The sequence below is a fragment of the Neopelma chrysocephalum genome, unplaced genomic scaffold, assembly GCF_003984885.1.
Source record: "Neopelma chrysocephalum unplaced genomic scaffold, ASM398488v2 Primary Assembly neopelma1_147, whole genome shotgun sequence".
NCBI lineage: Eukaryota > Metazoa > Chordata > Aves > Passeriformes > Pipridae > Neopelma > Neopelma chrysocephalum.
The window spans coordinates 5634002-5661052 of NW_020897809.1; the positions used below are offsets into that span (position 1 = coordinate 5634002).

At 42.9% G+C, this 27051-nt stretch overlaps 1 protein-coding gene and 1 long non-coding RNA gene across 6 annotated transcripts; one reads left to right on the forward strand and one right to left on the reverse strand.

Annotated features, from left to right (window-relative positions):
* Positions 1-1372: 1372 nt before the first annotated feature.
* On the reverse strand, positions 1373-3617 carry LOC113976136. Its single transcript, XR_003537011.1, has 2 exons — positions 2519-3617; positions 1373-2371 (listed from the first exon to the last, which is right to left on the reverse strand). It is a non-coding gene; the product is annotated as an uncharacterized LOC113976136 (long non-coding RNA).
* Positions 3618-3697: 80 nt separating this feature from the next.
* IP6K2 (inositol hexakisphosphate kinase 2) lies at positions 3698-25551 on the forward strand. 5 transcript variants are annotated; one of them, XM_027700595.1, is made up of 7 exons: positions 3701-3785; positions 12143-12260; positions 18259-18559; positions 20704-20926; positions 21756-21931; positions 23199-23374; positions 24767-25293. In XM_027700595.1, exons 3-7 carry the CDS (start codon positions 18358-18360, stop codon positions 25262-25264), a joined length of 1275 nt encoding a protein of 424 aa, XP_027556396.1. In that variant the 5' UTR covers positions 3701-3785; positions 12143-12260; positions 18259-18357; the 3' UTR covers positions 25265-25293. The 5 variants fall into 5 exon arrangements, with proteins under 5 accessions (XP_027556397.1, XP_027556396.1, XP_027556395.1 ...); XM_027700594.1 differs by lacking the exon at positions 3701-3785 and adding an exon at positions 3822-3920 and having other exon boundaries at positions 24767-25551; XM_027700596.1 differs by lacking the exon at positions 12143-12260 and having other exon boundaries at positions 3698-3785.
* Positions 25552-27051: the final 1500 nt, after the last annotated feature.

Sequence of the window (27051 nt, forward strand, 5' to 3'; positions counted from 1 at the left end):
TTGCTCTCCTTCCTCTTGCCCGGACAGCCAGACACAGGCACACATAGCCAGTCTAAGGCTCTTGCAAAAACCCACTGAGTGCAGGTCATGGCTCTCAGCCCTTCCCAGCAGGAGAGCAGCCTGCCCACTGGGCACTGCCACTGGCCCCGCTGCCAGCACACCATGGTTCACGTGTGCTCCCTGCTTGCCTGAAGCACAGACAACAAATTAAACCTTAAACCATAAGTTACAGATGTTTTTGCTTGTGGTTCCTGGGCCTGGGCAGATCAGGTAGAAGGAACTTGGGGTGGAGAAAACCCTTGCCATTAATCACAGCCTTTCACAGGAAAGCACGGATCCTTCACCTGCAGTCCCTCACACCTTGGCTGGTGGAGCAAAACTGCCAGCTCTGCATCTCTGCAGCTCTTGAGAAATCACAGAGCTGAGCTTGCACCCCAGTAAACAAAGTCCAGTTGTGTTTTTCTTCTGTGACTCATTCATCAGTATGTAATTGCTCAGGAGTAATAGAAAGTGCCTGGCAAGGGAGAGGGCTGCCTGGCAGGTGACTGAATTGATGGGGCTTTGCTGCTGCCCTGCTCAAAAAATCCCCATTCCTATCCTCCTTCTTCCAGCTCCACTCTCCTAATTATTATTTGTGACCTTGGGAGGACTGAGGATAGAGCATGGAATCTATTTCCGTGCAAGACACCTTTAAAGCATGACATTTTCCTGCTGCTTCATTAAGTGCTGTCCTCCTTTAGTGGCCTGACTTTTTGAGTCCTGAATCAGACACATCCTCTGATGAAATGTTTTGTAAGTAAATAATAACTAAAACCATGTGCATTAATTTGAACTACCACAGGCATGTAAAAATGGCACAGACCACACCACGCAGACAGAGCATGGGATTAAGATTGTGGGTGAGGAATATGCAGTTAGAACATTGTATTGTGTTGGAACTGGGTTGGTGAGAAGTGGCTGAGTTTTGGGGAGGGTTACATTTTTTTGATTCAGGGTCTTGGTTTTCATATAAATGAAATTTTGCAACCCTCACATGGTAAGAATAATACTGAATTAGGGAACTTCATAACAGTTCTCTGCTCCCTGTAAAAAGTTCAATTCTTAGGTCCTTAGCAGGGAAGATGAAAAATAGGAATATGCATTAACTTTATGCTCAAGGGTGTTTCCTCTGGATTGTGGAGTTGACAGTGCAAGAGGGAGAAGTTTGTTCTGCTGCTTCCTATATTGTACCAGCTTTGTAAATAACAGGAAGTGCTTTTTCTTTTAAACTGTCAGTCTGGCACTTTTCACCAGCTCTTAAAAATTGTACATATGTGTATATATATACACACACATAGTGTACACAAGGAAGAGGAAGGTGTTTGTGGAACTGGAATGTTTGTTGCCTGTTTATTTTGTGAATGGTTTTGGCAGTGGGAGAAACTGCCTGCATGAGCAGATCCTCACTGGCTTAAACGCTTCATCTCCTTTGTCTTGGTGAGGAGGAGGGTTGAGGAGGGTTGAGGAGGGTTGAGCAGTGTTGCTGTTGCAGTAGCTCCTGCAGCTAAAGCACCTTATACCGGCCTCACGCCATTGCTCAGAGTGAAATGCTCTCAAGAAGTGCTGTGGGGTCACCTGGACAGCCATGCAGCCAGAGGATCAGCCTGCCTTGCGTGTCTGGGAGCACAGCTAGCTGGAGGTTCATCCTAGAGCCGATGGGATGGGGGACTGGAAGTTTAGGAAGTGAGTAGGAGCCATGTGCAGGCAAGAGCAGTGCAGGAATGAAAGGCTTGCCAAGCTGAGCTCGAGGCTGACATTACAGGCATGAACTGTACTGGGGAAGCTGATCATGGAGGAGGGAGGAGATGCTGAATGACTCGCATAGCCTGGAATTACTCCCCCGCTAATTAAGAGGAACGGAAAGAAGTGCAGCAAGGAGTGAGGCTTGAGGAAACCTAATGCTGCTGTGAGCATGTGGGAATATTCCCAGCCTCTGGAGGGATCACACAGCCACCCACTGGGAAAGGGCCCCATGGGATGTCACCTTAGCTCCCCTCTCCCTGTGGCTAGGGAACATATATCAGATGTGAGCCCTGGGCCAGCTCCGGGCTTCCAAATAAAGATTAAGACTACTAGCATGTGTGAATAATCCAGTTGCAACTGCCAGTCAATTTTCTTCAGTTTATTACAGACCTGCTCTCTCACGACCAGCTTCAGCCCAAGAAGCATGGATTTGAAACAAAATTTTTAAATATCCAAGGGAAGTCATCAGTTTTAAATGATGAGAGACACATACTAAACCAGATTTTTATATTAAGATGATCATGATGGCGCCAGCCAGATAAATGAGAAGACTCTCAACAAGCCGTGCTGCTTGGCTTTGACTGTCAGCCTGATGAACAAGAGGCATATTTTAAGCAGTGAGAACTGGGGGATATAATTGTTTCTTACACAAGAGACTGTGCATGCTTTTACTTTAGAACAAAGAGAAATCAGAGATCTCTTGCCCTCTGAATCTGTTTGGTAAACCAGTGCTCACCTCTCCAAACCAAGGAGCTGTTCCCAAGGCAGAGAGGCTCTGGGCCCACGCACAGGCAGCTGGGGTAGCGGAGGTGGGAGGTTTGAGCAAGATGCCCTGTGCAGCCCTGCCTTGGCAGCTCATGGCCAGAAAGCCTGGGTCCATTCTGGAAACAAAGGAGGTCTTTTGCTGGATGTGCTGTACAGCAGAAGTGTGGTGGCTTGTGTGGCTTTTAGCTCCCTGACCCTTATTTAAATGAAATGCAGAGTAATTTGTATCTAAGTGGAGTTGTTCTGTCTCATTAGCGTGATTAAATAGATGGCAGAGCGTTACTAAGTTCATTGTCAGAGAAACTGTTGCTTAGTAATTTAAACTGCGATAATCTCATTATTCAGTCTTTTTTTCTTACAATGGTGGTGGCTCCATTGTTACCCGCAGTTCATGGCCTTGCATGCAAACCTTCATAACTGCGATTGCATTTCAGACATCAGACACTGGCTCGGAGAAGTCATCCAGGGTAAAGCCGAGTGGAGGGAGCTTCCAAGATTTTGGGCTGCTTTTGCCTAAGTGAGAGTTTTGGTGGAATAGAAACAGAAGCATGGGATGAACAGTGACCTCAGTCACACAGCCCTCTGAGCTTCAAGGGATGCTCAGATGTTCTTCTTCTGCCTCCTCAACGGGGCGAGTGATGGAAGTGCCCTGGTCACGTCCGAACGTGTCACACGCCAGCAGAGAAATGGTTTCCAAGCAGGCACTGAGGGGAAGTGACTGAGAGCTTTGTCCATGGCTGCTGCGGCCTGAGGAGGTGTTACCCACAGGTCAGGGAGCCGTAATAACCCACAGGTCAGGGAGGTGTACGGGGCTGCCTCCTGCCTGTGGGTGCTGGGTGGTGGCTCCAAGCTTGGTTACAAGAGAGGGTGCCCGGCGGGCCCGCTCGGGCGGAAGGACCGACACGGAGGAGCTGCTTTTTCCCGTGGTCCCGCTTCTCTCCGCGGTCCCGCTCTCTAGCCGGCGTTTCCCCGCGTTTCCCGTGGAAGGGCCGGGCCGGGCCGGGCGGAACTGACCGGCCTCCGCATCCCGGCGCCGTTCCCCTGCCCCGGCTCCCCTGGCAACAGCGGCGCTGGCGACCGCCCAATCAGCGCGCGGCGCCGCGGGCCCAGCCAATGGGGAGGCGCGCAGGAGGGCGGGGCCCGCCGGAGCGGGGAGGGCCGGCCACGCGCCGCGCCGCCATCTTGACGTCTGAGGAACAAAAGCGCTGAGGCCGCCGCCGGCGCCGGCCCCGCTCCAGGTAACGGGTGCGCTCCGCTTCCCGAGTTCTCCTGCACGTTGATGCTGCTCCCCCCTCCCCCCCTTCCCTCGGGAGCAGTTGTGAGGGGGCGGCCGAGGGGCCGCCTGTGCAGGACGCAGCCCCGCCCGCTCGCAGGTCGGTGCCCGGCCCGGCGGAGGCGGGGGAGGGCGGCTGCCCGGCGGGGATGGTCGGCGGCGCCCTCGGGGCATTGCCTGGCTCTGTGGGGAGGAAGGGGGGGGCTCTGTCCTGGCGACACCCCGGGGATGCGGGTCGGGGGTGGGGGGATAGCGGTGGCAGCGCTGGCGGAGCATCCCCGTCCCCGGCGCTTCCTGCGCCCCCCGCGGGGGTCGCGGGGCTGGGGCTGGGCCGGGCCCGGCGCGGGGCGGCCGCTCCTGTATCCCTTATATCTGCCTTGCATCACTGGTATGTGCCCACCCCGGGGCTGGTGGTCGCCCCTTGCTCAGCGGTTCCCTGAATCACAGGACGTTGTCTGCCCGTTCCGCCCGGGTGATGGGTGTGCTGCGGCTCTGACCGCTGTGTTGTACTTTCGCTAACAGTTCACAATGAAAAACGGGTGCTGCGGGATGTGTTGCATAAGTGGACGTGCTGCTCACGGATACCCTTTTCCCGTGTCAAATGGGAGTGGTGGGTGATGCCTTGTTAGGAACTGGTGCGAGCGTCACGGTTTTATAATGCCTTGTTAACGTGGCTTGGGACCTGCAGGCGTTTAAACAAAAACACTTAGGTTGAGGCTTTGGAAATAGACATCCAGCTTAAGAAAATAAATGTTATCGTTGTTGATGGAATAACAACCTCTTGGTAGTTACACCCTGATATGTCCTTGGCCTTAATTCCACTGTGAAAAGTATGCGTGTTTAACACTGATATCTTTCCTGATATGTGCTGGAATTTAATCGCCCTCCACTTCAAGGCTGTATTTTTTCTTTTTTGTCTTTTGATACCGTGCCTTAGTTGTCCCATATACTCAGGAGTTTTAGAAATTCATTCAGTGCCCATGTGCTTTTTTAGACTCATGAACATCTAAAGGGACAGTTGTGTGTCAAATATTATTATTAGAATTTTGCTTTAATATATAGTTCTGGAATATTAACGTTTGCTTTAACTTTTCACTCAAATGATGTATTATTGGTAATTGCTCAACGTGTAATACTGAAGTGAGAGTAGAACAGTTCAAATTTGACACTTGAGAATTACAAAGTCAGGGTTATTTTGGCCAAGAATTGGCATCTTTCCTCTTAATTTTGCTTAGAGAATAATAAAAACATATATAAGATAAAAACTAGTTTTGAAATTGTCTTTAAGTTGAAATTAACTTGTGTTTTTTCAGGGCTTAACAATAGCATTAAGGAATGGAAACTGGGTTTATGTATACATGCGTCCACACATAAACATGTGTGTTTTAAAAAGAGACTGATTGATTTGTTTACATTTGGCTGATTTGGCATCTTCAAGATAGTTTGTTGTTTTTTTTTTAATTAAAGTATATTACTTAATGAGGAAGAGTGTAATAATTTAAGTGCCAGAATTCAGGAAAGTTTCTTCAAAAAACAATAATTTTTAAGTGCTCAGAAGTGTCTCCTGGTTAAGGGCCGTGGGAAGGATTACAGCCACTCGTGTATGTGTTTGTGAAAAATTTCAAACCTTAAACTTGTCCATGTAGCTTTTCATAAATTTGTATTTGTTTGATTGAAAAGCTGTTTTTCAGCCTTTGCTGTCTTTGCAATTTATACCTTTCTGAAGTAACGGTTTGTTAGCTTATCTGTGGTACTTTGGTCATAGAAGCAATGTAAGCTGTTGCTGTTTCTTCTTGAGGAAAGGTGGATCAGAGCTGTCATAACCATGTGGTGTGGTAATTTGGGAAGCAACTGGAAAACTGGATGGTGGTCAGTCATATGAATGCTGCGCTTTGTGCTCTCAAAAATTCTTTCCCTACCAGTTGCTTGCAAAGAGGACTTTGGATTTGTTAGGCATGAGGTTGGGAAAAACCAGGATGAGAAAAGATGTTAAAGAAAGAACCTCTTTGCTGCCTGTCAGTGGATGGGCTTCCATCCAGGTCACTGGTATGGTAGTACTTTAGTTGTTCTCCGGTCAGCTGGGGAGTGTGAGGCTATTTTGGAGATGATTTTTCTTTTGAAGGGTAGGGGAAGGGTACAAACCTCGAGGCACTGAGAGTGTCTTTGTCAGCAGTGGTGATACACAAATGTCTGCCCTTTTGTTTTAGGCATAGGGTGGAGGCAGGGAAGTGTGTGCTGCCAGGTCGGTGGTGGAAGACCTACTTTACTCATGGAATTTATCGGAAGGGATAAATTAAATAGAAGTCATTCTTTTAAATATCTTAATTCTTTACTGTCTGAATATGTTCAGTGAGTTGAATTAGATAAGATCTGGGGAAATTCTGGAGTAACTGGTATTAAATATCAGTTCTTTCCAACAATTCTTATCTGATGGTTTGGAGACTGAGAGACAGCCGAGGTGTTTCTTTGAGAGGTCAAGAGTGCTGCTCCTGCAGCCTTGTCCATGCCTGCCTGAGGCTGGGATCTGAGGTCCAGATCCAGAATAGGCAAAACAAGTGTCTCCTCTGTAATACATCTGATGCAGGCCTGCCCAGGGAGCTGCACTTTAGGTGAGAAAGGCTGGGGGCAAAGGCTGGGTTTTGAAGTGAAACAAGATTTGGTGTGGCTTTTAAAGCTAAGCCAAACTGTAGCTTCTTCCTTTTTGATGTAGTTCACTGGTTTTCTTAATATTTCTGCACCAGTGCTTAGACTGAGAACTCGTTGAATGGGTAGAACATATTCCAAAAGTTTTGATACTGCATCAAAAGATGGAGAGGGCAGAAATCGAGGTGCAACTAAAAATTTTAACTTGGATGTGCTCTTTACTGCATGTAGGGATAAGAGCCAAGTACGACGGAGCTTGAAGCTTTCTTAAGCTGACATTTAACGTTCACAATAATTCTTGTTTTTCTAGTGAGCATGGGCTAGAACCATTATCTGAAAGCTGTCAGGTTTTTACACTGATGTGTGGAAAAAACTTGCTGCCTCTCATTCAGCTCATCCACTTATCAGCTGTTGAATTTGCTGATGCTGAGCTCGTCCCTGTTGGCAAGAAACTGCGGTTGGTCTCCAGGCAACGCAGGTCCGGCTGAGCATCTCTGCCTTGCTTGAAGAGATGAAAATTTTCCATTGCGGGGAGAGGATTTTTCCTCTTGCTAATTCTTTTATCTGGCTTCCTGTCTTGCCCAAGGTTACTGCATCTTTGAAACAATATAAGAGTAGTTTACAAATATTAAGAGGTTACATTTTAAGAGCTTTAAGGTATAACTGCAGATGTGTGTTTTCTATAACTTTTGTCAAAAATGTCTCATTAGAATGTTAATTTGGGGCCTTTCTTAGTAACTATTTAATTTCAAAATAATTCTTCCCCCCCTCCTTTTGCAAAAAACTGTATGACATTGTATCATGTGCTGTAAGTAACTAGAAATTTCTCCTTCTGCAAATTCTGAAATACTGGAAGGCATCATGAAGCAAAATTATTTGTTCAAATGAAGGTCCAACATTGCTTGTGTTTAATTGGGTGTTTAGGAGCTTGAAATCTGAAATGTTCTGCAAATTCTTGGCTTGTGTAGCACAGTCTTTGAAGTCCTGACTGTTCTCTGAAAGACAGGCTGTGTTTAGAATAAAGTAATGATAATCTTCATAATAGGTACAGAATGTACCACTCCACTGTTATCAGATACTTAACCTGCAGCCTTTGACCGTTTCTGGATTGCTCGTGCAAGTGGAGGATTGTCTCTCGGAGATGGCTGGAACCAGTTAGAGCCCAGTTTTGCATTGTTTTACTGGAAAAAGAAAGCTTTGCTTATAAAATGGTTTTGACCACTGAGAGTTTTGCTTTATGAAGGCAAACTTTGTGTGTTTGCCATGATGGATGGTAGGGCAAGAGACGACACAGGCTGTGCCTGGTTTGGAGCTGTGCACTTGCTCATCAGCCAGTTAACAGCCCAAACAGAACAGGGAAGTCCTGAATTCACACAGCAGCCATTCAGCTATACTATCTCTTTTGGTTCTTGCCTGCTTCTCTTCTGTCCTGCTCTGTTGACATCCAAAAGGTTGGAAGGAACTGAAAAAAAATCATTTGGATGACTTGCTCAAGCTGGTTCATAGTGCCCCAGGTTGTTGAGACTTAAAACAAACAGGCTCAAGGGCAGATGATAAAATTATTGAGGCAATTTTTTGTCAGAAAATCATAGTCAGAAGAAGCAAGAGTTTGGGGATTTATGCCAAAGTCTGTATTAGAATGAGCACAGCAAAAATGATTTTATTTTCTTGAAGCACAGAGGGCTTTAAGCATACCCAAATAGCTGTGCAGTGCTGTGATGCAGAAATTTTCTACAGTGCCTGAAACCTTATCTGGAATTTTGGGTGCTGCTTAATTTCATGCTTATTGAAGATGACCTCTTTTTTTTAACATTTGCTCTTTTCATTTTTCCTATCTTTTTCTAGAAGAACAGTAATTTATTTGCCTTTGTTTTGGATATATGAAGACAGTGTGATGACAAATGATTTTTTTTTTATCATTATGACATCAGTTAGATTAATGAGGTTCCTTGTTACAAAAATGAGAAGTTAAATTGCTGACATGATAGGCATCATCTTGACCTCTCTGAGGTGTTGGCACTTTCAGAAGGTTGATTCAATTTAACAGGAGATACGAGGTTAAATTGGTGGGTGTGTATGTTCATGCTGACGTAACTGTCATTGTAACTGGGAATCTGTTCAAGCTATCTTAGAAAAATTCGTTCTGGCTTAATGGCACCAGTCAGTTTTCTGAAGAGACATCTGTGAGTGTTAAAGTTGAGGGCATAGTTCTAGATAGGGAGGGAACAAAAGGGTTGGGAGACTCGTTTTGGAATTTGTGGAAATAAGTAGTCTCTCAATGAGAAGATGAAGTAAATGCTGATGGAGCTGCAGTGAGTTGTGTGGTGCAAGGATGAGTGTCTTCTCCCAGTTGTTCTGTTTAAAGAAAGCTTTTCACATATTTAAACCTAAGTGCTGAATGATGATTATGTTTTAAAGTGCAAATAATGATTTAACATCACTACCCACAAAGTTTGCATTCAAAAAATAAGATGATTTTTTTTCATAAGCTTGACTCCTTGAAGTATTTTTTTCTGCTGCCAGCGTGCTGATTTTTGGAAATGCAGAATTGGAACATGAGCACACTGCGAATAGTGGTGCTATGTTGCAGATATTTGAAGAGAAAATAGGTTTTTGGCAGTCATCCTGTCTGAGTGTTCCCTTTTTGGTGAGTGATGGTCTCTCTTTGAAGACAGTCATGGAGTGCACACTTGCTGGCTGCTATAAAAACTCCTCTAAAGCAACAGATATTTTTATGGGAATAAGACATACTATGACTGTGTCCCATTGCCTGGGCTAATAAAACTAGCTTGCTCTTGTGCATCATTGTGTTTTTCAGCTGCAGCAGGGATGAGAGCAGTACAGCCAGGCTCCTGCTGAAGCTCCCTTTTCTAGGTTACTGAAATCGATAAGATTTTTTTCCAAGTGGTTTTGTACTGCTGTTTGAATATGTAAACTGTATGGGATAAAAATGGATTAATTCTTTGGCAGTGATTATTATGGTGAGCCTGTAATTGGCCCCAGATGGTGTTCCATGAGCCCACTCAATGAGGAAACACGAAATACGTACATCATTTTTTTTAAGCATTTCCAAAGTCCTCTGCAGGCGTGCTTGTACAAAAGGTCCTTGTCCCTTCTACTAGGAGGAAACATCTTAAAATGAGTTGGATTTACAGGGAAAATGGTCATAATTTTTTCCCTTGGTTTTGTTGTGCCACCTGAGAGTCTGTCATGTAAGACTCCTCTCCTGTCCTTACTTGCTCTTGTCCAAGCTGCTGCATTTAAGCAAGAAGCACATTGAAATTATTCTGTTGTATCTTTTGCATTTGAAATTCTATAATTGCTCTGTCAACCCTGCAGGGTGCTGTGTTTCAAGGCCTTAGGACCCAGTTACATTCAACTCTTTAGGGAAAGAGCATATAGAGGTCACTGAATCATATAAACTGTTCCCTTTAAGATGCAAATCTGGATCGTGTTGTCTTGTTTGAGATGTTTTGAAACATAAATACAATTTTAAAAGATATATTAAATGCATCTCATTAGCTTGAGCTATTCTGGAGCAAAAATTCCATTTATCATGATCATCAGAAGTAGTCTTGGAACCAACACTTGAAGAATTACAGATAAAAATGTGGATGGGCATTTCAAGTCTGATGACTGTATCTCCTTCTTTTCAACTGTTTTTCTTCATAAAGGGACTAAACTTCATTGGAGTTATATTGGTGGTATAGACGAATACACACATAAATGGGATATGTGAAATATGTTACTGTGTTTTGGGTACCGTTCTTCCTGTAATAGTTTATTTATGGATGATCTTTGTTTTGCTTTCCCGTGGAAGTTTTTGCTCAAGGAGTTAGTTTGGATTGTAGGGTTTAGGCATCAAAGCTTAAATTTAACAATCTTGTCCTGTTGGCCCCTAGTTATTATGGTATAAAAAGTATTAGAGGTTGGGATTTCTGAAGAAAATAGAGAGAAATTCTTTATGTAGTTACGTGAATGTGAACTTTGAAAGGGACCTGACACTTGTCTTCTTGAGCAGCTTATCGTATGTGGCAAATGGGTCACAACTGAAGGGCCAGTCAAAAAGATTCCGTGTTCTTTTATTGAGTGGCTGGAAATACAGTTCCCAGACTGCTAAATTCATGGTAATGAGAAAGGCATAGCCTTGGATTTATTTTAATCTCAGCGCTGGAATTTCTGAGGGTGTTGGTGTCTTGAATAATACTTTCATGTGTGTAATCCACACAGTTTAGCTCTTGCTGTCATATTTTCAGAAGATTAAAGGCTGAAGGCTATTTCGGTTTCTCCACGACAAAGGGCGGTATTGTCTTTTCATAGCAACTGGTGTTTTTAGCCACTGATGCCAGAATACTGTTTTAAGATGGATCAGTATCTAAATAGGAAGTTTAAGTAGCTTAGTTTTGGTGGTTCAGGTTTCTTAGTTTCCATAGCATTTTTACTTGGAAAAGAGGCTAGTTCTTAAATTACACAATCCCTGAAAAACTGCATGGGTCAGAATTGCATGCTCTTTTGTGGCTGAATATGCTCAGTAACTTGTAACTTGGTTTTATTTTAGTTCCAGGGAGATAAAATAGCTTTACTTGAGAGGTAAAACTGGCATTTCTCCAGAACTTCGTGTATGTAGGTGTTAAGCTTACAGATTACAAATGGTGTAGGGAAAGCTGAAAGCTGCTGCTTTTTTGGATGTTGAAATATTGGTTATAGTGAGCATTTAACCTCCTTGCTGAGGTTTAAGAAATGGCAATGAGGGGCTGCTGTGCCTGCTTCTGTTAAAAAGGTGGAAGTTCTTGGAGATTGCCTTAGTGGCTTGCCTTGCCTTGGCCTAGACAAAAGGACTGGGGAACTGGGTTTCTCCTAATAATGTAGACCTGGTTTAAGGAAGATAGGGATAATGATTGTGCTTGAGGAGTAGTAATGACAGGACATTATGCAACTTCAGATTGTTTTGTTTATAGTTTGCTCCCTTAATGTGTTATGCCTAATGTTTCATAATTAGTTCTGCCTGTTAAGGTTGTATTCAAAAGTCTTTTTGGAATAGGAGGTGGCTCTGCAGCTCTGGTGTTAAATTTACAGGTGCAAAGACATCTCTTAACCTGACCGTGTTAGCCACTGTTGGACTGTCCCTCTCCTTTCAGAGGGGAAAAAGATCTGGTACCCTTAGGTGTGACACACCTGACATCCTCAGAAGAACCGAGGGCATTTCAGGATATTTTTCTGCAGTTTGAAAGTGGCAAAATGCATTCTTTCTTGGTGGGAATATTTTGTTCACAGTCTGATGTTGAAAATAGGATTAGATTTCTACCTTGATGGGCCAAGACTGCTATTGAGTTAGCCGAGACACGTTCCAAAAGGGTTTTGCAAACATGTTTTGTAGAAACTTTGTGCATGAGTTCATGTATAGTTCTGGGTTTCTAGATTCAGTCTGTTTTATGTGATGAAGTAAAGAATTCAAGGAATTTTTTTTCCTTTTTTATGGAGAAATTACTTAATTTTTCTTAACCAGAGCAATGTGGTGCTGCAATTACTAGCCATTTAGTAAAGATAAATTAAAAAAATAAAGATAAAATTACATTATACCAACATTTTTAACAAGCAGGTGGCTTATTTTGTTGGTTTAGCCCAAGCACCCTACCTTCAACATGAAGAATATGCTTTCTTGGCTTTTTGTGTCTGTAGGTGGTTATGGCAGACATGCCACTTACAGTGCCTGACTCCCAGGATGATTTACCACTAAAGGCTACAGCAAAAGTATTCCTGCTTGGAAATGGAATGCACACATAGTCCCAATATGTAGGTACGAAGGAGTTGGTATCTTACTCTTGAGTTTGCAAGTCTTCTGCTGAGTATTTTTACAAAACGTCATGCTTACTCATCTCTGAGTACAAGTCATGTAAAGGTAACTTAATGATCATCACGTTGATTGATTTGCTGCAGAAGAGCTTAAATAACCTTGACTTGCGTAGAAAGTTTTTCATCCTTTTTTCATCACAACCACTTGGTTTAAAGTTATATTTCATGAAAAAAGATTTTTTTTTTCTCCCCCTCTAGTCTTAATTTTAAAGAAAAACTTTAGTCTTTCCTCTCCCTTGATACTGTGACACTGTTCCTCGTCCCCCCACGACGTTGAAGGCTACTAAGTCTGCTGTATTGAATTTTAATTACTTGCTGTTTAGGGGCCAGTTTTTTGTTGATAACTAAAAAAAGTCGGAGACTCAACAATGTCAGCGCACTCTTCAACTGAAGATAACCTTTTTCCTCAAAATTAGTTACCAGAATAAGTGTTTGCTTTCTGTAATTGGGCAGAATTTAAGGCTTCTCTTAAGACTTTTTCCAAAACCAGGATTCATACAAGGACATTATTACATGAGCTCTTCATCTCTATCTTAATGAGTTAAAAAGTTAGAAACTACAGCTTTTATTGCTTAGTTATATTACTACTACTGTAGGTGGAAAAGGCTTCAGAAAGCATCCTAGTGTGGGACTTGCATTATATTTAGAGGTATAATGCATCCTCAAAATTAGGAATCGATTAAAACAGTTGTGATAAATGCGTGCAGAGGTCTTTTTTCTGTTAAGAGTTAAACCTAGCTATTGTACAGGGTTTGCTCTCTAATCTTATGCAGGTCATCTTTAAAATGTAATTTTGTATTTCTGATATTGTTCCACGGCAGCTGACTGGACACTGGAGGACATGACTATTGCCATTCTAATCTTAAGAACTTCTGGAACAGAGCACACCAGAGTAACCTTCAGTTCCTGAGCCGAGCAGTAGCCACAGTGAATGTTAGAAGCAACTCCTTGACAATGTTAGACTGGGCAAATTTGCTAATAAAATAGTACTTTGTGTAGAAGAATGACATTGATTTTCATCAAAATGAATCACAAGCTGTGCAAGAACTTTGACCCTAAGCACACTTAATATATCTAATGCTTTTAATATTCTGATGTTGCATCCTCTGCTTTCTTTGATTCAAGGAACGTACCTTGCTGTTTGTAAAATAACACATTATTAGTAGTGGGACATGTAGTTCTGTCATATGAGGACTTGTAAAATTCCTGTTTGATAGGTGTATTGTAGGTTCTCAAAGTATGTTTATCCTGTCCTGAAGGGTCGTTATCTTTGAGTTTTGTGATGATTTACTAACTCAGACCTGAGGTACCTTCTCAGTTTTGTTCATGTAACAGGTGGTGGATGGGATTTCAAAAACACACCATATGTTTTCCACCTTGATATTTGCATCTTCCTGTGTCCTTTTTCAGCTGATATTGTTTCTTCCTGAATGTTCTTTGGGTTGAGGCAGCTTTCTCTTTGGCTGCTCTAATGGATCACTTATACTCTTTCTCTCCTGTTGGCTGACTGTGCCAATCCTCTGTTTCCTTGGAACCTCCGGAAGGGGCTTTGCTTTGTCTGGTTCAGCAGGGTTATAGCACCCTGCAGCAAGCTCTGCTCTGCAGATCTCTACCCTGTCAGCTTCCTCTTTGCACTGCCCAGTGAACTGAGAAAAAAGGACAGGCAGAAAGCTTTGCTGCCTTGCTATTTCTGTCACTGTAAAGCTGATTTATGGCTATTTGGAGTTGCAGATACTGACCACTCAAAATCAAAAGTCTGCACTAGAGAGAACCCAGTTTTAACAGGTTGGCTAGAAGGGCAGCTCTGCATCTGTAGTTCTGCTATTATAAAGTTTTTGGAAGAGGTGTTAATTTTGAGATTGTTATGAAGGAAGGAGCTGCTGCTTAATTGAGAGCTGTACTCTCCAGAGGATGTGTTCATTAATGCAATTACGTGTGGGACTTAAGTTGAGGATCTGTAATGACATGAAATACCTTCCAAAGAATGTCGTCACCTGGGATTAATGTTAAGAGTCTGAAAACATGAGTTCATTGCGGTATTCTCTCGATGGTCATTGTCACACGTGATGGGAATAAGATGTCTATCTATGTCACTTCTGGTTTGCAGGTTTGGGTTTTAAACATCTTTTGCTGCTTACTGTAAGAATGACATTGCTCCAGCTAATGTTACTGTGTCTAGACACATTTTTGTTTGCTTCCTTCGAGTTATGTCACATTTTTCTCTTAAAATGCTTGACACGTGAAGGATTAGTAAATCTGCTTTTTTTGACTGATGTGTCCTTTGAACAAAAACTCTTAGCCAAAGGCACTTAAAAGCACATAGGAAGAAAAGGGCAGGGTACTCAGAGTCTGCGTTTGGTATCTGAGAAGATTGCCTAAAAACAGCTGTTCTGGGCCCTTTCTTACCCAAAGAGCATTGAGAACAAACTGGGTGTAGAATCAGAGGAAAGGCAGTGAAAAACTGCATTGTGCTTGTGCTGGTCAACATCAATGCCACTTGAAGCTCTTGGTCTTAGGTCAAAGCTTTTATTTCTAAGGAAGTGCAACCAATTTGGCATACTGTGAGGCTGTTATGGAATTAAGATATTTATAAATGAAACAGTACAAAGTATTTCTGATGGGCATTACAGTTGTGCTCCAGGTCCTGTTGTTAATCTGAATGGCAAGATTCCAAATATTGAGGAGAGCCAAAATGACAAACAAATCCTGATTGTTTGTAGTGGTAATGTTACAGCACACAGCAGAAAAAAAACTTAACAGCTTGCTCCAAATCTTGTTGCAAGCAAGAAGAATTTCATTAGGTGAAAACTAATTTATTAGGTAAACACTGTGTATCTTGAAAGGCTAAAATATATGAATTGTTCAAAGTGAAAACTAAAGTTTCATTGAAACCTAAATTGTGGAAAAGATTGTGTGGGCTTGCTGCTGCCTTGTTGAGCACTGTTGCTCTGTTCAGATCATATACATGTGTTAGGTTTATAAGAAGGCAGTAAATGGCTTTGCACAATTATGGAGCTCGGTTAAGGGGTGTATAGCAAGGAATTCCTTGCTGACGCTCAGCTCAGCAGTGCCTTGCACACAGTTTGTACTGCAGAGCTTTATTAATAGAGCTTTTTCAGCAGGGATTCGTACTACAGAAATCTTGTCGTAGAAATGGAACATGTGGGAGTTGCACCGTGGCCTTGGAAGATAAAAATAGAAGCAGAGCTTACTAATACAGACACAGTAAACTCACCTTTACTTGTGTGAGCTTCCCCCTTTATGTCTGGTAGATTCGCATTTGTCTTATGGTAGTGCAGACTAGGTACATTGTGACTGTATAGATATTTCTAACATTTCTCTCTCAAAAAAAACCCCCAACAAAACAAAAAACCAACCAAACCCAACCCTATCTAAATATTCCATAACTTATATTTTTATAATATCAAAGCAATAAAAAAACCTTGCTTTTTTATAGCTCGAATGGGAAGTTAGACTGTGTGATGTGCTGCCAGATCTCACTTTTCCAGGAAAAGGTGAAGTAGCACGAGTAGTCCTGTGCAATACTGTGCTCAGCAATTTCACGGCTGAGTGAATGTGGTGATCCAGTCCAAGTGTTGTCCAGACCACTTGGGCATACATGAAAGCAAACAAGTTGAGCTGCTACTAATGAGCTCCCTGAAGATGTGTTGGGTAAACAAGGTGTTGTGCGTTGTTTGTCTTGGAGGTGATTTTTGCTAGAGAGTAATTTCTGTGGCGTAAACATCTTCAGGGCTTCACTCCTGATGCAACTCTGATGCAAAGGGGGGAATGGGGCAAACTAGATGTTGGAGGTTAAGGGATGTTGCAAGGTACTTTCTCAGTTTGAATAACTGCAGCTGGAAATTGGTGTCTGTACATCAGGGTAATTAGGAAGGTTGCCATGGAATGGTAATGCTGTCTTGGGAAGAGTGGTCTTGTACTGCTGATGTTCTGTGAGGCTGCTAAAAGTGACTGTGCCAGTGTAAAGCTCTGGCACTGCAAGATCATGTACGTGTGTTGCCGTGCCTCCAGTGAAACCTGGCACACTTCTGGCCTTCCCTGGGAAATTCCAGAAGACTGGAGGCATTGTTGGCTCTAGAAAATCCTAATGAAAAAGAGTTATAAAATTACTGGTGCATTACACAAACACAGACTGATGCTTAAAATTTTTGTACTAGAAAATGGAAGCAACTCAGTCAGGGCTTACTGAGGAGCTAATATGGCTTGTTAGGTGTGTGTGTATGGTCCAGGCTCCAAGTGTGTTACACATGCTGGTAACTCAACTTGCAGTGGAGCCTTACAGGAGGAGCCTGTGGCTCTGCACGGAGGGGGTGGTACTGTGGGGAGCCATCGAGCAAATCTGTGCCTCCAGAACACTGACAGTGTCAGTCAAGGCCAAGGCAAATGGCTTTTCCACGCTGCCTTGCTCAGCTTCGTGCAGTTAAATAGGGGTTTGGAAGTGGCTTTCTGGGGTGGAACTGAGACCTGTGTGTCTCTGGGTTGTCACGTTGTTGGTGTTGAGGTAGGTGAGAAAATTGGCTGGGGGTGCAGTAGCTGCAGTATAAAAAATTACTAGGAAATTAAAAGTAGTACAAAGAGAGAGTGAAACTTTACTGATCTTGCTCTAATCTTAAAATGTAGAGTATCAGAAGAGAGTACTGTTTCTGGGAAACACTATTCCAGATTCAATTTTACATTCATTCTCTTGCAGAGTTGGTCTGAGTTTTGTTTTCTGTATTAAAAAATGTTTGTTTGTTTTTTAAAAGAAGCTGATAACGTTTTGTCAAATAAGGTGCTTGGAAAAAAGCAGATAAAAAAAGCCTAACTGGTGTGTGCAGTGAGGGGAAAAAAAAAAAAGGCAAACCCCAAAAAACCAACCAAAAACCAGCAACGCAAACACACTCAACTCTTATTGACCTGTTATCCTTAGGTGCGGGTAAACATTCCAGGAGCTGGAGTTCATTCACTTGATCGACCTGTTGTTTCTTTAAGCAGTTTAGTTGTTTAATTCAATTAATGCTCTTATGTCCAGGGCATGCTGTGGGCGTCTGTAGTTTTGGTAGCGCTGCTGCTCTAAGCCCGCAGGTCTCTGCTTTTCCAGTTAATGTAAAGCTGTTAAATATCTAAGGAGGACAAATAAAAATAGACCCGTGACCTAGAACACTTTGTAGTCTCTTTGAATTAAGTGCATTATTGTTCGTGTAATGATCTTCAGGCAAAATAAGTATGAGGTTGTTTTTAGCCGCAAAAAGTTAATGATTAAAGCCTTGGTCTAAAATTAGAGTAACTCGACTTAAAAATTTACTGGAAGGCAGAGACCAAGACAGTCATGTTTTGTTTTTCAGCCTCGCTCCTTTAATTGCTATTGAAGTGCAGGTTGCGTGACCCTGGCGGCGGGCCAGGGCTGAGCAGCGTGCGGTCACAGGGTACAGTACAGATCCTTGGGATGCAGCTGGCACGGAGCGCTGCCTTCTGCTGGATGCACGCGAAAATAAATTCTTGGGAAATGGCACATTTGCGTTACTGTGTTCCTCTGGAGAGTTTGCATCTGTGTAATATTTTCGGCGTTTGACACGTTGTTGTGAATAAACTGGTGAAATGAGAGTCCAGGCTGGTTGCTGTGAGGATTTGGAAGGGAGGAACTGTACGCTCGGTGTTAATCCCCGGCTGAGCGCGGGAGCGGCGGGGGGGCGGTTGGGATCGCTGGGACCCGCCGGGAATGACGGCGGGTGGGTTTCCCTTTAAGGAACCGCTGCCCCGCCCCGCGCGCGCGTCTCGCGCGGCCTCCCATTGGACGCGGCGCGCGGGGGGGCGTGTCCGCGCGAGCCTGGCCGGCGGCGCCCCCCGCGCGCCCTCAGTCGGCCCGTCCGGAGCGCGAGCGGCGCGTCCTCGGCCCCGCCGGCACCGACCGAGCCGCCGCTCTCCTCTGTTTGCCTCAGCAGACTCGGCAGCCGCAACAAACGCAACCAACGGGCTCGGAGGCGTCAGGCTCCCAACTGCCTTCACTGCTGTCGCCGCCTTCTGTCTAATGTGCTACAAGGATGAGCCCAGCGTTTGGAGCTATGGAAGTGGAGCACTATTCCAAGGGAGTCCTGCTGGAGCCTTTTGTCCACCAGGTTGGAGGACACTCCTGTGTCCTCCGGTTTAATGACAAGACCATCTGTAAACCCCTTATTCAGAGGGAACACCAGTTCTATGAGACTCTCCCAACAGAAATGCGTAAATTCACTCCACAATATGAGGGTAAGTCACCAACCTTTGAATGGGGTTGGGCTTTTTGTTGCTGTGAATGCAAGCGTGCTGTGCTGTGTTCTCTCTGAAATCTCTTCTGTATGGAGGAGATTTTAGGGGTTCCTTTTCATGTATTTTGATGTTGTCTGAGGCAGGCTGTGGAGATGCAGGGTGGAAATGCTTGCCAAGTTGGTGTTTATGCTGACTAACAGCATTAGAGTAGAGCAACTCTGCTGGTGATAGCCCATATATCTCCCTTAGGCACAGGTAAGTAGCTAACAGCTTGAGAATGTTTTCAGTAACTATCTGCTGCTTTTTTTGTGTGGATTTCTAAATTATTTTTTTTTGGCCACTTGTTTAATGTTTGTTTACAAGGGATTTGATAAGATTGTATGGCAGTGTTTTGTGCAAGCTTAGTTGTGGTCTCTTTCAGTTTTGGATTTCTCTTCTGACTTTCGTTTTGATTGCAATAAATACATGTCAGTAAGGTGTCTTGTTGAATGCTTGGAGTATTGTTTCTGCCACTAAGGAAATGAAAATTCATGGCATTTAGGTAGGCAAGGATCAAGTAGCCATGATGAGGCTGAGTCAGAAGTTATGTAGGAGTGGAAATTCCAGTTCTCCTAAGAATTGCACTAGTTAACAGGAACACTCTTTCTCTTTCCTACTTCATCAACTGCTGCCTGGTGATTAATAAATAATATGTCTGAAGCACTTTTTTAAATGGAGTTGCTTTTTAAAGCACATTGATTTTAACAGCCATAATGATGATGAAGTTTTGCATACTGTTTGTCAAAGTGGTGGAAGACTTCAGAGATGTTTCAGAGTTAATACTCCCTGCTCACTTACAGAGACTTTTTGACATGTCTAATTACAAGTTCTGTTGGACTGCAAGAAAATATGGTCTTTGAATGATACTTCTCAAAATGTAATAGAACAATTGTACTAGTGTATGTGGCTTTCCGGGAAGTGTGGGGAGGGATTTAGGGGTCTCACTTGGTCCCTCGCTATTATTTTTTTTCTAGTGTAAAGCCAAAACCATTTGCTAGCTGGTTCCCCCTCCCTTCCCTTCTCCTGCTTTTTCCCCATTGTCCTTTCCTTTGTGACAGCAGGACTGTCAGAGCTTCTGCATTCCCTGTTCCAGCCACTGTAGGTCTGGGACTTGCCTGGCCAGCTCAGAAGTTGCAGTCTCTCACCGAGACCTCTCCCATAGTTAGTGATGAGCTGCAAGAACTGTGCAGACTGATTGATCTGAGAATAAAGAGAGGACTGAAAAACAAAATAAAACCCAGTCCAGACAATGGATGCTGCTTCTTCATTAACCCCCGAAACTTGCTCATGTAGCACTCAGTGCATCTGTCAGAGCGTTCCACTAGGACCCTTAAAGCACAGTGCAGTGCTCTAGAGACTCCTGAGGGGAGCATGAGGAGAACAAATGCTTTCAAGGTTCACCGTGTTTCTGTACCACAAACAGATTTGTTTTGTATTGCATTTTTGTTACTTATTTCACAAGATTGCCGCATAACCAGTATCAATAAAGTATATTCCAAAAAAAGAGAAGAAAATGTATAATTAAGCATGGTGATTCTAAGTGGAAGTTTTTGGATTAGTTTCTGTTGTAATGTGACATTTTCCTTGTTTTGCTCTACTTGCACATCTTTCCCCTGGGGATCTAGTAACCAGTTATTGTTTGGTTAAGTTCCTTTTTGCTTTGCTGTCATGCAAAACTTAAAAGGTTTTGGTGTAAGTTTTTTTTGTGCAGGTCACTTTTCACTGCAAGATGTTAACAAATGTTTTACATCTCACTTAGAATCAGACCAGTCAGTTTTTTTAAATTAATAAAAAATTTTCTTAATTGAAATTGTGTCCTGTTATTATTTGATTCTTACTTGACTGCCTCAGAGAAAGAAAATGACCTTCTGTATCATTGTTTTGTCAATATGATAAATTGTCTTTTGTGAGGTGTCATTTTTGTCTAGCTCTTTTGATATTTGTTAGGTTGGCAGATGAGGTTTGGCCTGTGGCAAGATAGAAACTAAGGACCAGGGTAAGAGAAAAAATAAAGTTGCTGTATTCTTAGTGTAAAATAATGTGTTCTAAAAGGCTTGCTTGTCACTTGAGCAATTCATAACTGTCCAGGTCCTTTCTCTCTTCAGGTGTGGTGTCGGTGAGCTTTGAAGAGGACGAAGATGGAAACTTATGTCTAATAGCATATCCACTAAATGGGGACCACGATAACTTAGAAAACTTAGATAACTCTGACTGCGAACCCAAAAGTAAACTGTTGAGATGGACTAACAAAAAAACAATGTTATTAGAAAATGAGAAGATATCTAAGGAATGGGTCCGGCAGCACAGGAAAGAGGAGAAAATGAAAAGGTGAGTTTGACAGGGGGAACTGGAATGCAGAGCCTTGAAGCAAAATATTTTTTGCTGCCCAGTTCTGGTCCTCAGACTTTCAGAGAATTCTCCAGAACTCTTTCACTTTCATTTTCTTTTCTTCTCTTGTTTCTTTTGTTTTTCCTGATCTCTTCAGTGCAGACAGGTTCAGTAGTGAAACTAGTATGTCCTCAGTCCAGTAGCATGTTCAGTCTTTTCATTTTTTTTTCTGCAGTGGTCAGTTGAAACAGGCTTCTCAGTGTTATTTTGAAGCTTCAGAAAGGAGAAAAAATGAGAGCCCACAAACAAAAAACTTCCACCCACCTGCAAAGGCACAATAGCTATAGAAAAACCCAATCAATCCCAAGCATATCTCAGTGTTACTGTGTATGGGATACCTTTGTAGGAATCCTGCTTCAGCCCTGTTAGTGACATTTCTGTTAATTGTGCCCACCGTGAACTGTGAGCTGTGATTGTTGTGCTAGAAACAGTGACCTTAGCAAAGGATAAACCTTAAAGCACATCACTACCTCTTGCATTACTTCACAGAAGTAATTCACACAGGTGAAGGATATATAAGTAGAATTATTACATGTTTTGTAACATTTGGCTACATGCTAATTTGTATTAGTATGGAAGTAGCTTTATAAAGGTTGAGATATTACTGATGGGCATCTTGTCCATTTGTACAGGGAGCAAAATAAAGCTTTTGCTAGCTGTTAGTGAAGGTGAGCAAAACAGCTTGTAAAGTTAAATCCACTGACAACCCCTTTCAAAAGTTTATTTTTCTACTTGACCTGTAATTTGCTGCTTTGTTCTGTTTTTCTAGTCACAAATTGGAGGAAGAATTTGAGTGGCTGAAGAAATCTGAAGTCTTGTATTATACTGTAGAGAAAAAAGGAAATGTCAGTTCTCAGTTTAAACACCATAATCCTTGGAGCATGAAATGTCACCAGCAACAATTACAGCGGATGAAGGAAAACGCAAAACACCGAAACCAATACAGTATCCTTTCCTGAAAATACCTCATAACAATGGAATGAGTAGGGCTCTGCCTTTTATTTCTTGAACACGCCAGATAAAAGTACAGAGCAGGCTTAACTGTGGTCCTGAGAGACACTCTGAAGCTGTGATTTATTTGGCGGCTTTGAAGGGATTGCCAGTGCTTTCTAGAAATGGGCTTTTCCAGCATGTGATAAAGTAGCTAGTCTGGGAAACTCAGATAACTGAATTAATATCTACAACTTGTGGGTTAGTTAGTGGACAGGTTTTACAGCATACTGTGTTTAAAGTTTTCCCCAAAAATAGTTTTCTATCGAGAGCTTTCAAAGAAGAGTTCTTTTGCTTTTTATTACTGTTTACATGATCTTAAAAACCAGTATCCTCTTTCCCTTTTTAGTAGTTTCTTAAATATAGAGGATGTTCCAATACCTAGAGTTTTCTGCTACTAGAACCCTTTTTTTAGTGAACCTTTTTGGTAAAAAAAAAAAAAAAAAGGCTGAATATAAACTGTCACATAGGGCTGGAGCATGAGAAAGAAAAACAGTGACCGAATCCATGAAAGCTGAAGCACACTGGTTTTGTGCTGTGGAACTGTAGACAAACATCTCCACCCTGAGCACTCTATGGAAAAAAGATCTTGCTGTGTGCATGCTTGGATGCCACTGATACATCCTGCAAAAGTATCTATATACTTAGGTAAACAAATTCCTCACGTGTGAGGACTTTCAGTGAATGGATTACTAAAACATCTGTGACTAATAAACTGTTCAACAGAAAGCATTTTCTGGCTGATACCCTCACCATTTCACTGTAAATGATTATTCAGTTGCCTAAGAAATGTGTGATATCTTTGGAACAGCATCAGTACAGATGTTTTGAAGTGTTTTTTTGAGTTCTGTATTTTAGAGGTGGTGTGAAAATGCTTCACTAGTTTTGAATGGTAACAGAAGCACACAAAATCTTCATTTGCCACAGAAACAAATCCTCTTGCTGAACATGAAACACTTCATAATTCAAAGTCAGCTGCCAGGTTACGTTTCTGTATAGCCCTGATTACTTTTGTTTTTCACTTAATGTGGAAATTCACTAGTCTTCTCCAGAGACCAGTAAAACTGGAACTGGCATAGTGGATATGTGAGTTTATGTAACTGCAAATTTTGATAGGGCATGTTTTGGCTATGCTTAAAGTTAAGACTGGGGCACTAAAATCTGTGATAAGGTTTTTAAAACCTGTATCCCTTGCTGTGAGGATTGTTCCTTAACTAATCAGAATTCATTTTGCTGGAAAACCTGACATCCCGATATGAAGTGCCGTGCGTGTTGGACCTTAAGATGGGAACGCGGCAGCACGGGGACGACGCGTCGGAAGAGAAGAAGGCAAATCAGATCCGCAAGTGTCAGCAGAGCACATCGGCTGTGATTGGGGTGCGAGTTTGTGGCATGCAGGTGAGGGGAAAACTGGCCATGTGTGGGGCAACAGGCTTACACCCATTTCTGTTAGTGGGGTTTTTGGCTTATGTACTAATCCCATGAGTTGCTGCCCTTGAGGTGCTGTCCTTCACAGAGGGGAATGAGGCTTTTGGGTATCCCTGATGAGTTGAAGGTGGCAGCATCTGCAGGAGCAACTTGCAGCCTATGCTCTGCATCAGTGAGTGCAGTCTGAGCACAGTCTCCTGCACAATATCAGCAATTTAAAACCACAGCAAAATTACTGATACTATTAACATTTCAGGATAGCATAGGGAACAGTTTAAAGGAGGGTCTGCCAGTACGTGAATTTTGAATGAAGCATGTGGAAGTTTGCTAGAATAGTAAGAAGCAATCGGTTCTGTCTTGTAGACTTTGAAAAGCCACAGATCTTTCACTGCTTGAAGTCGACTTGTTACAAAGTGCAGGTGAGAAGTGCTTGGTCAATGTGATAAGACTCGTGGCCAGATGAGGGGACAGTTACATGAACTTTCACCTGAAATTTTTTGTTTACTTTGACATGTGAATGAGAAATTGAAAACAACATGTTTGTGTTTGAGGCTTTTCTGAAGCCTCTCTCCTCCCATCCAGTAGATTCCAGGAATGCTAGCAGTGTTTGCTAGGACTTGTTCCGTAGCATGACTGTTGGCATGTGTGGTTCACATGCTCACTGTTTAACTTGGGAGAAAAACAAGAGGCAGAAATGAAAGTGTGGGAGCTGCATTTATGACCACAGTGTGCTGGGATTTGAGCCTGCTCATTGTTCACTTTCCAGTATTGACCTGTGCTGGAAAACAGAGAGGAACTCTGGAAGCACCTGCAGTCCTTGACCCAGATGTTTGAGCATTGTTGAGCTATGAGGTATATAGACCACTCTCCTATGGGAAGACATCTTCCTGCAGGAGCACTTTGGACTTATTTAAATGCAGATGAATATGGAGCACAGCTTAGTTTTGTGTAGAAGTGTTTGCTGTCACTCAGATCTCAGCATGCTGGCAGTCACCTGGTACATCCTAGGGCAGAGGCAAGTAATGAGCTGAATTAGTGGCTGTGGTACAGGTTGTAGCTTGACTTTGGAGATGTGGGCTGCAGCTTTCCTAATCTCATTTAAAGTCCTCAGTCTTACATTCCTGCTGGAAAAGCTCAAATCTGAACTGAAGGAATTTTCCACTTCCTCCAAGTTCCAAGTTCTGTTGTTAGCAGTTTGTGTAATTGTGGAAGAGCAATTTTAGCAAGTAATATGTCATCTTGTAAAAGTTTTCTGTAACATGTTTTTTCTTTTTTTAAAATTTTTTTTTGTCCCCTCAAGGCTTTGAGTCAGTATCACCAGCAATTTTAACTATTCCTTTTCTCTTGTGTTTGTATATGCAGGTCTACCAGGCAGGCACTGGCCAGCTGATGTTCATGAATAAATACCACGGAAGAAAACTCTCAGTCCAAGGATTTAAAGAAGCACTTTACCAGTTCTTTCATAATGGCAAATACCTGCGCAGGGAACTCTTTGAGTCCGTTATTAAAAAACTGACTGAACTCAAGTCTGTCCTAGAGAAACAGGAGTCTTACCGCTTCTATTCAAGCTCCTTGCTGATCATTTATGATGGAAAGGAAAGGCAGGAAGTTGCTGTTGACTCGGACCCAGAGGACCTAGAGGACCTTTCAGAGGAATCTTCAGATGAGTCAGCAGGAGCCTATGCCTACAAACCAACTGCCAGTACTGTCGATGTCCGTATGATAGACTTTGCCCACACAACCTGCAAGTACTATGGAGAAGATAGTGTGGTGCATGAGGGCCAAGACACGGGCTATGTTTTTGGACTTCAGAATTTAATAGATATTATTAAAGAAATAAGAGACGAAAGCAGTGAATAAACAGTGTGAATGCACATCAGTAGAAAGCACTATTGTGACTCTTTGTATTCCAAAATTATTGGCCACTTTCTGGTGGTAGGAATCTTTACAGGCTCTGCAGGGATGGTCCTGTCAGAGTCAGACTTGTTCAGAGGGCATTTACTTATATTGGTGCTGGACCTAGCACTGGCAAAACTTGGTATCCTTATTTATTTTAACTTTCTTAAACATTCCATATTTGATTACTCAGATACCTCTGTTATCCCTGTGTGTATATGTTCCAATAAAATTCTTTTTGGTCGTTGTAAGTGATGCTTCTGTTGTTTACTGGTGGCTGAGGAGGAGGTGAAGCTCAGATCTCTGGTGCAATGCAAAAGCAGCGTGTGAACAGCCAGGCTTACCTACTTCGTGAGACTGTGTGGGATAGCATGTGGGCCTCCCATCAAGAGTGATGAGACAGTCCAGCAGAGGGCTGTTTTTTGGAGCACCTGCCCTTGGAGGAGAGGCTGAGATGGGGTAAAGATTGCTCAGAAGGACCAAATGGTTGTAAGAGGCCTCTGGAGGTCCTTTCTGGCCAGAATGATGACTGATGATAAGTGAGAACTTGCACTTAAATTCTCCAACAACCTGTTTCTTGTTTCAGGGTCTTGTAACTAGATCTTATGCTGTTTAACCTGTTTCTAGAGAGCTATAGACAGTCTTTAACCCACACTAAGGCCAAACATGTAAAATTTGTCCAGGATTAGCTGCAGTGGCAGCGACTGGGGCAGAGCTGCAGGGCCTGAAAGGTATCCTAAGCAGCTTAAAGTCTTACTTGGGAAGCATCAGAAAGTGAGAGGGCAGTGAGTAAGAGAAATAACAGAGTAACTCTAAACCACTGTCTCTTTTAAGAGGAACAGATATTTATTTTTAGATAAATGACTTCTCCCCTTATGAAGCTTTTATGTCATCATGATAGTGCAGGAGAAAACGGTGTGGAAGTACTGAGGTAAGTGTGGGGATGTTCTTGTTACAGATGCCCAGGATAAGCAAGTCAGTTTGTGCAGAAGAGTCAGGTGAATCATCCCCCTGGCCCATACTTAGTCTGCAAGCATGCTGAGGAGAGGTGGGATGTGACAGGAAGGCTGCAGATCTGCTGGTGGAAGGTCACCCTCTTCAGTTGCCTGTAGCCGTGCAGCTTCAGTTTCATATTCCCCAGCAGTTGCTATCAAGTTTTCCTGATCAAAGTCTCTGATGGCTCTCCTGTGCTCCTGTGTACATTTTGAAGAGGTTTTTTTACCTTTGCTTATACAACATGAGTGTGGTGGCTTTTGGTCTGATTTTGGTTTTCTGTGGTGGGTTTTTTTGTTGGTTTGGTTGGTTTGGTTTTTTGTTCCACAGTGTTCAGGTGCAAACTGATGTCCATGTTAAATAGGTAGTTTTATATCTTGCAGTCACTTCGCTATTTTATGCCAGCCCATGGGCTATTTTCCCTGGAGATGGGCTTGTCCAGCCTGAACAGGCCCTTTGTTGCTGCTGGGTGAGTGTGCAGTGCTGGGTGCGGCTGACAGGGCCCTCTGGGCACCCCTCGAGCTGCTCCTGGTAGTGGCTGCAAAAAACCACAGGGAGGGGAAGGATGGGGCCATTTATTCTTGACACTCTCAACTACAAAATGCTTTAAGCATCCATCAGCAACATTCCTGCCTGCTGTTCCTGAGATGTGCCCGGCACAGGGAGAGGGGCCGTGGCTGCAAGATGATGTTTCCTTTTCAGTTCCCCAGTTTAGGATGCAATGCCCTCTGCTAAGGAGCTAATGATGAGCCTCTTGG

Coding starts and splice junctions, on each gene's coding strand:
- IP6K2 (XM_027700596.1), top strand. CDS start 18,358: ATGAGCCCAGCGTTTGGAGCTATGGAAGTGGAGCACTATTCCAAGGGA. Junction 18,560..20,703: donor ATTCACTCCACAATATGAGG/GTAAGTCACCAA, acceptor TTCTCTCTTCAG/GTGTGGTGTCGGTGAGCTTT. Junction 23,375..24,766: donor TGCGAGTTTGTGGCATGCAG/GTGAGGGGAAAA, acceptor TTGTATATGCAG/GTCTACCAGGCAGGCACTGG.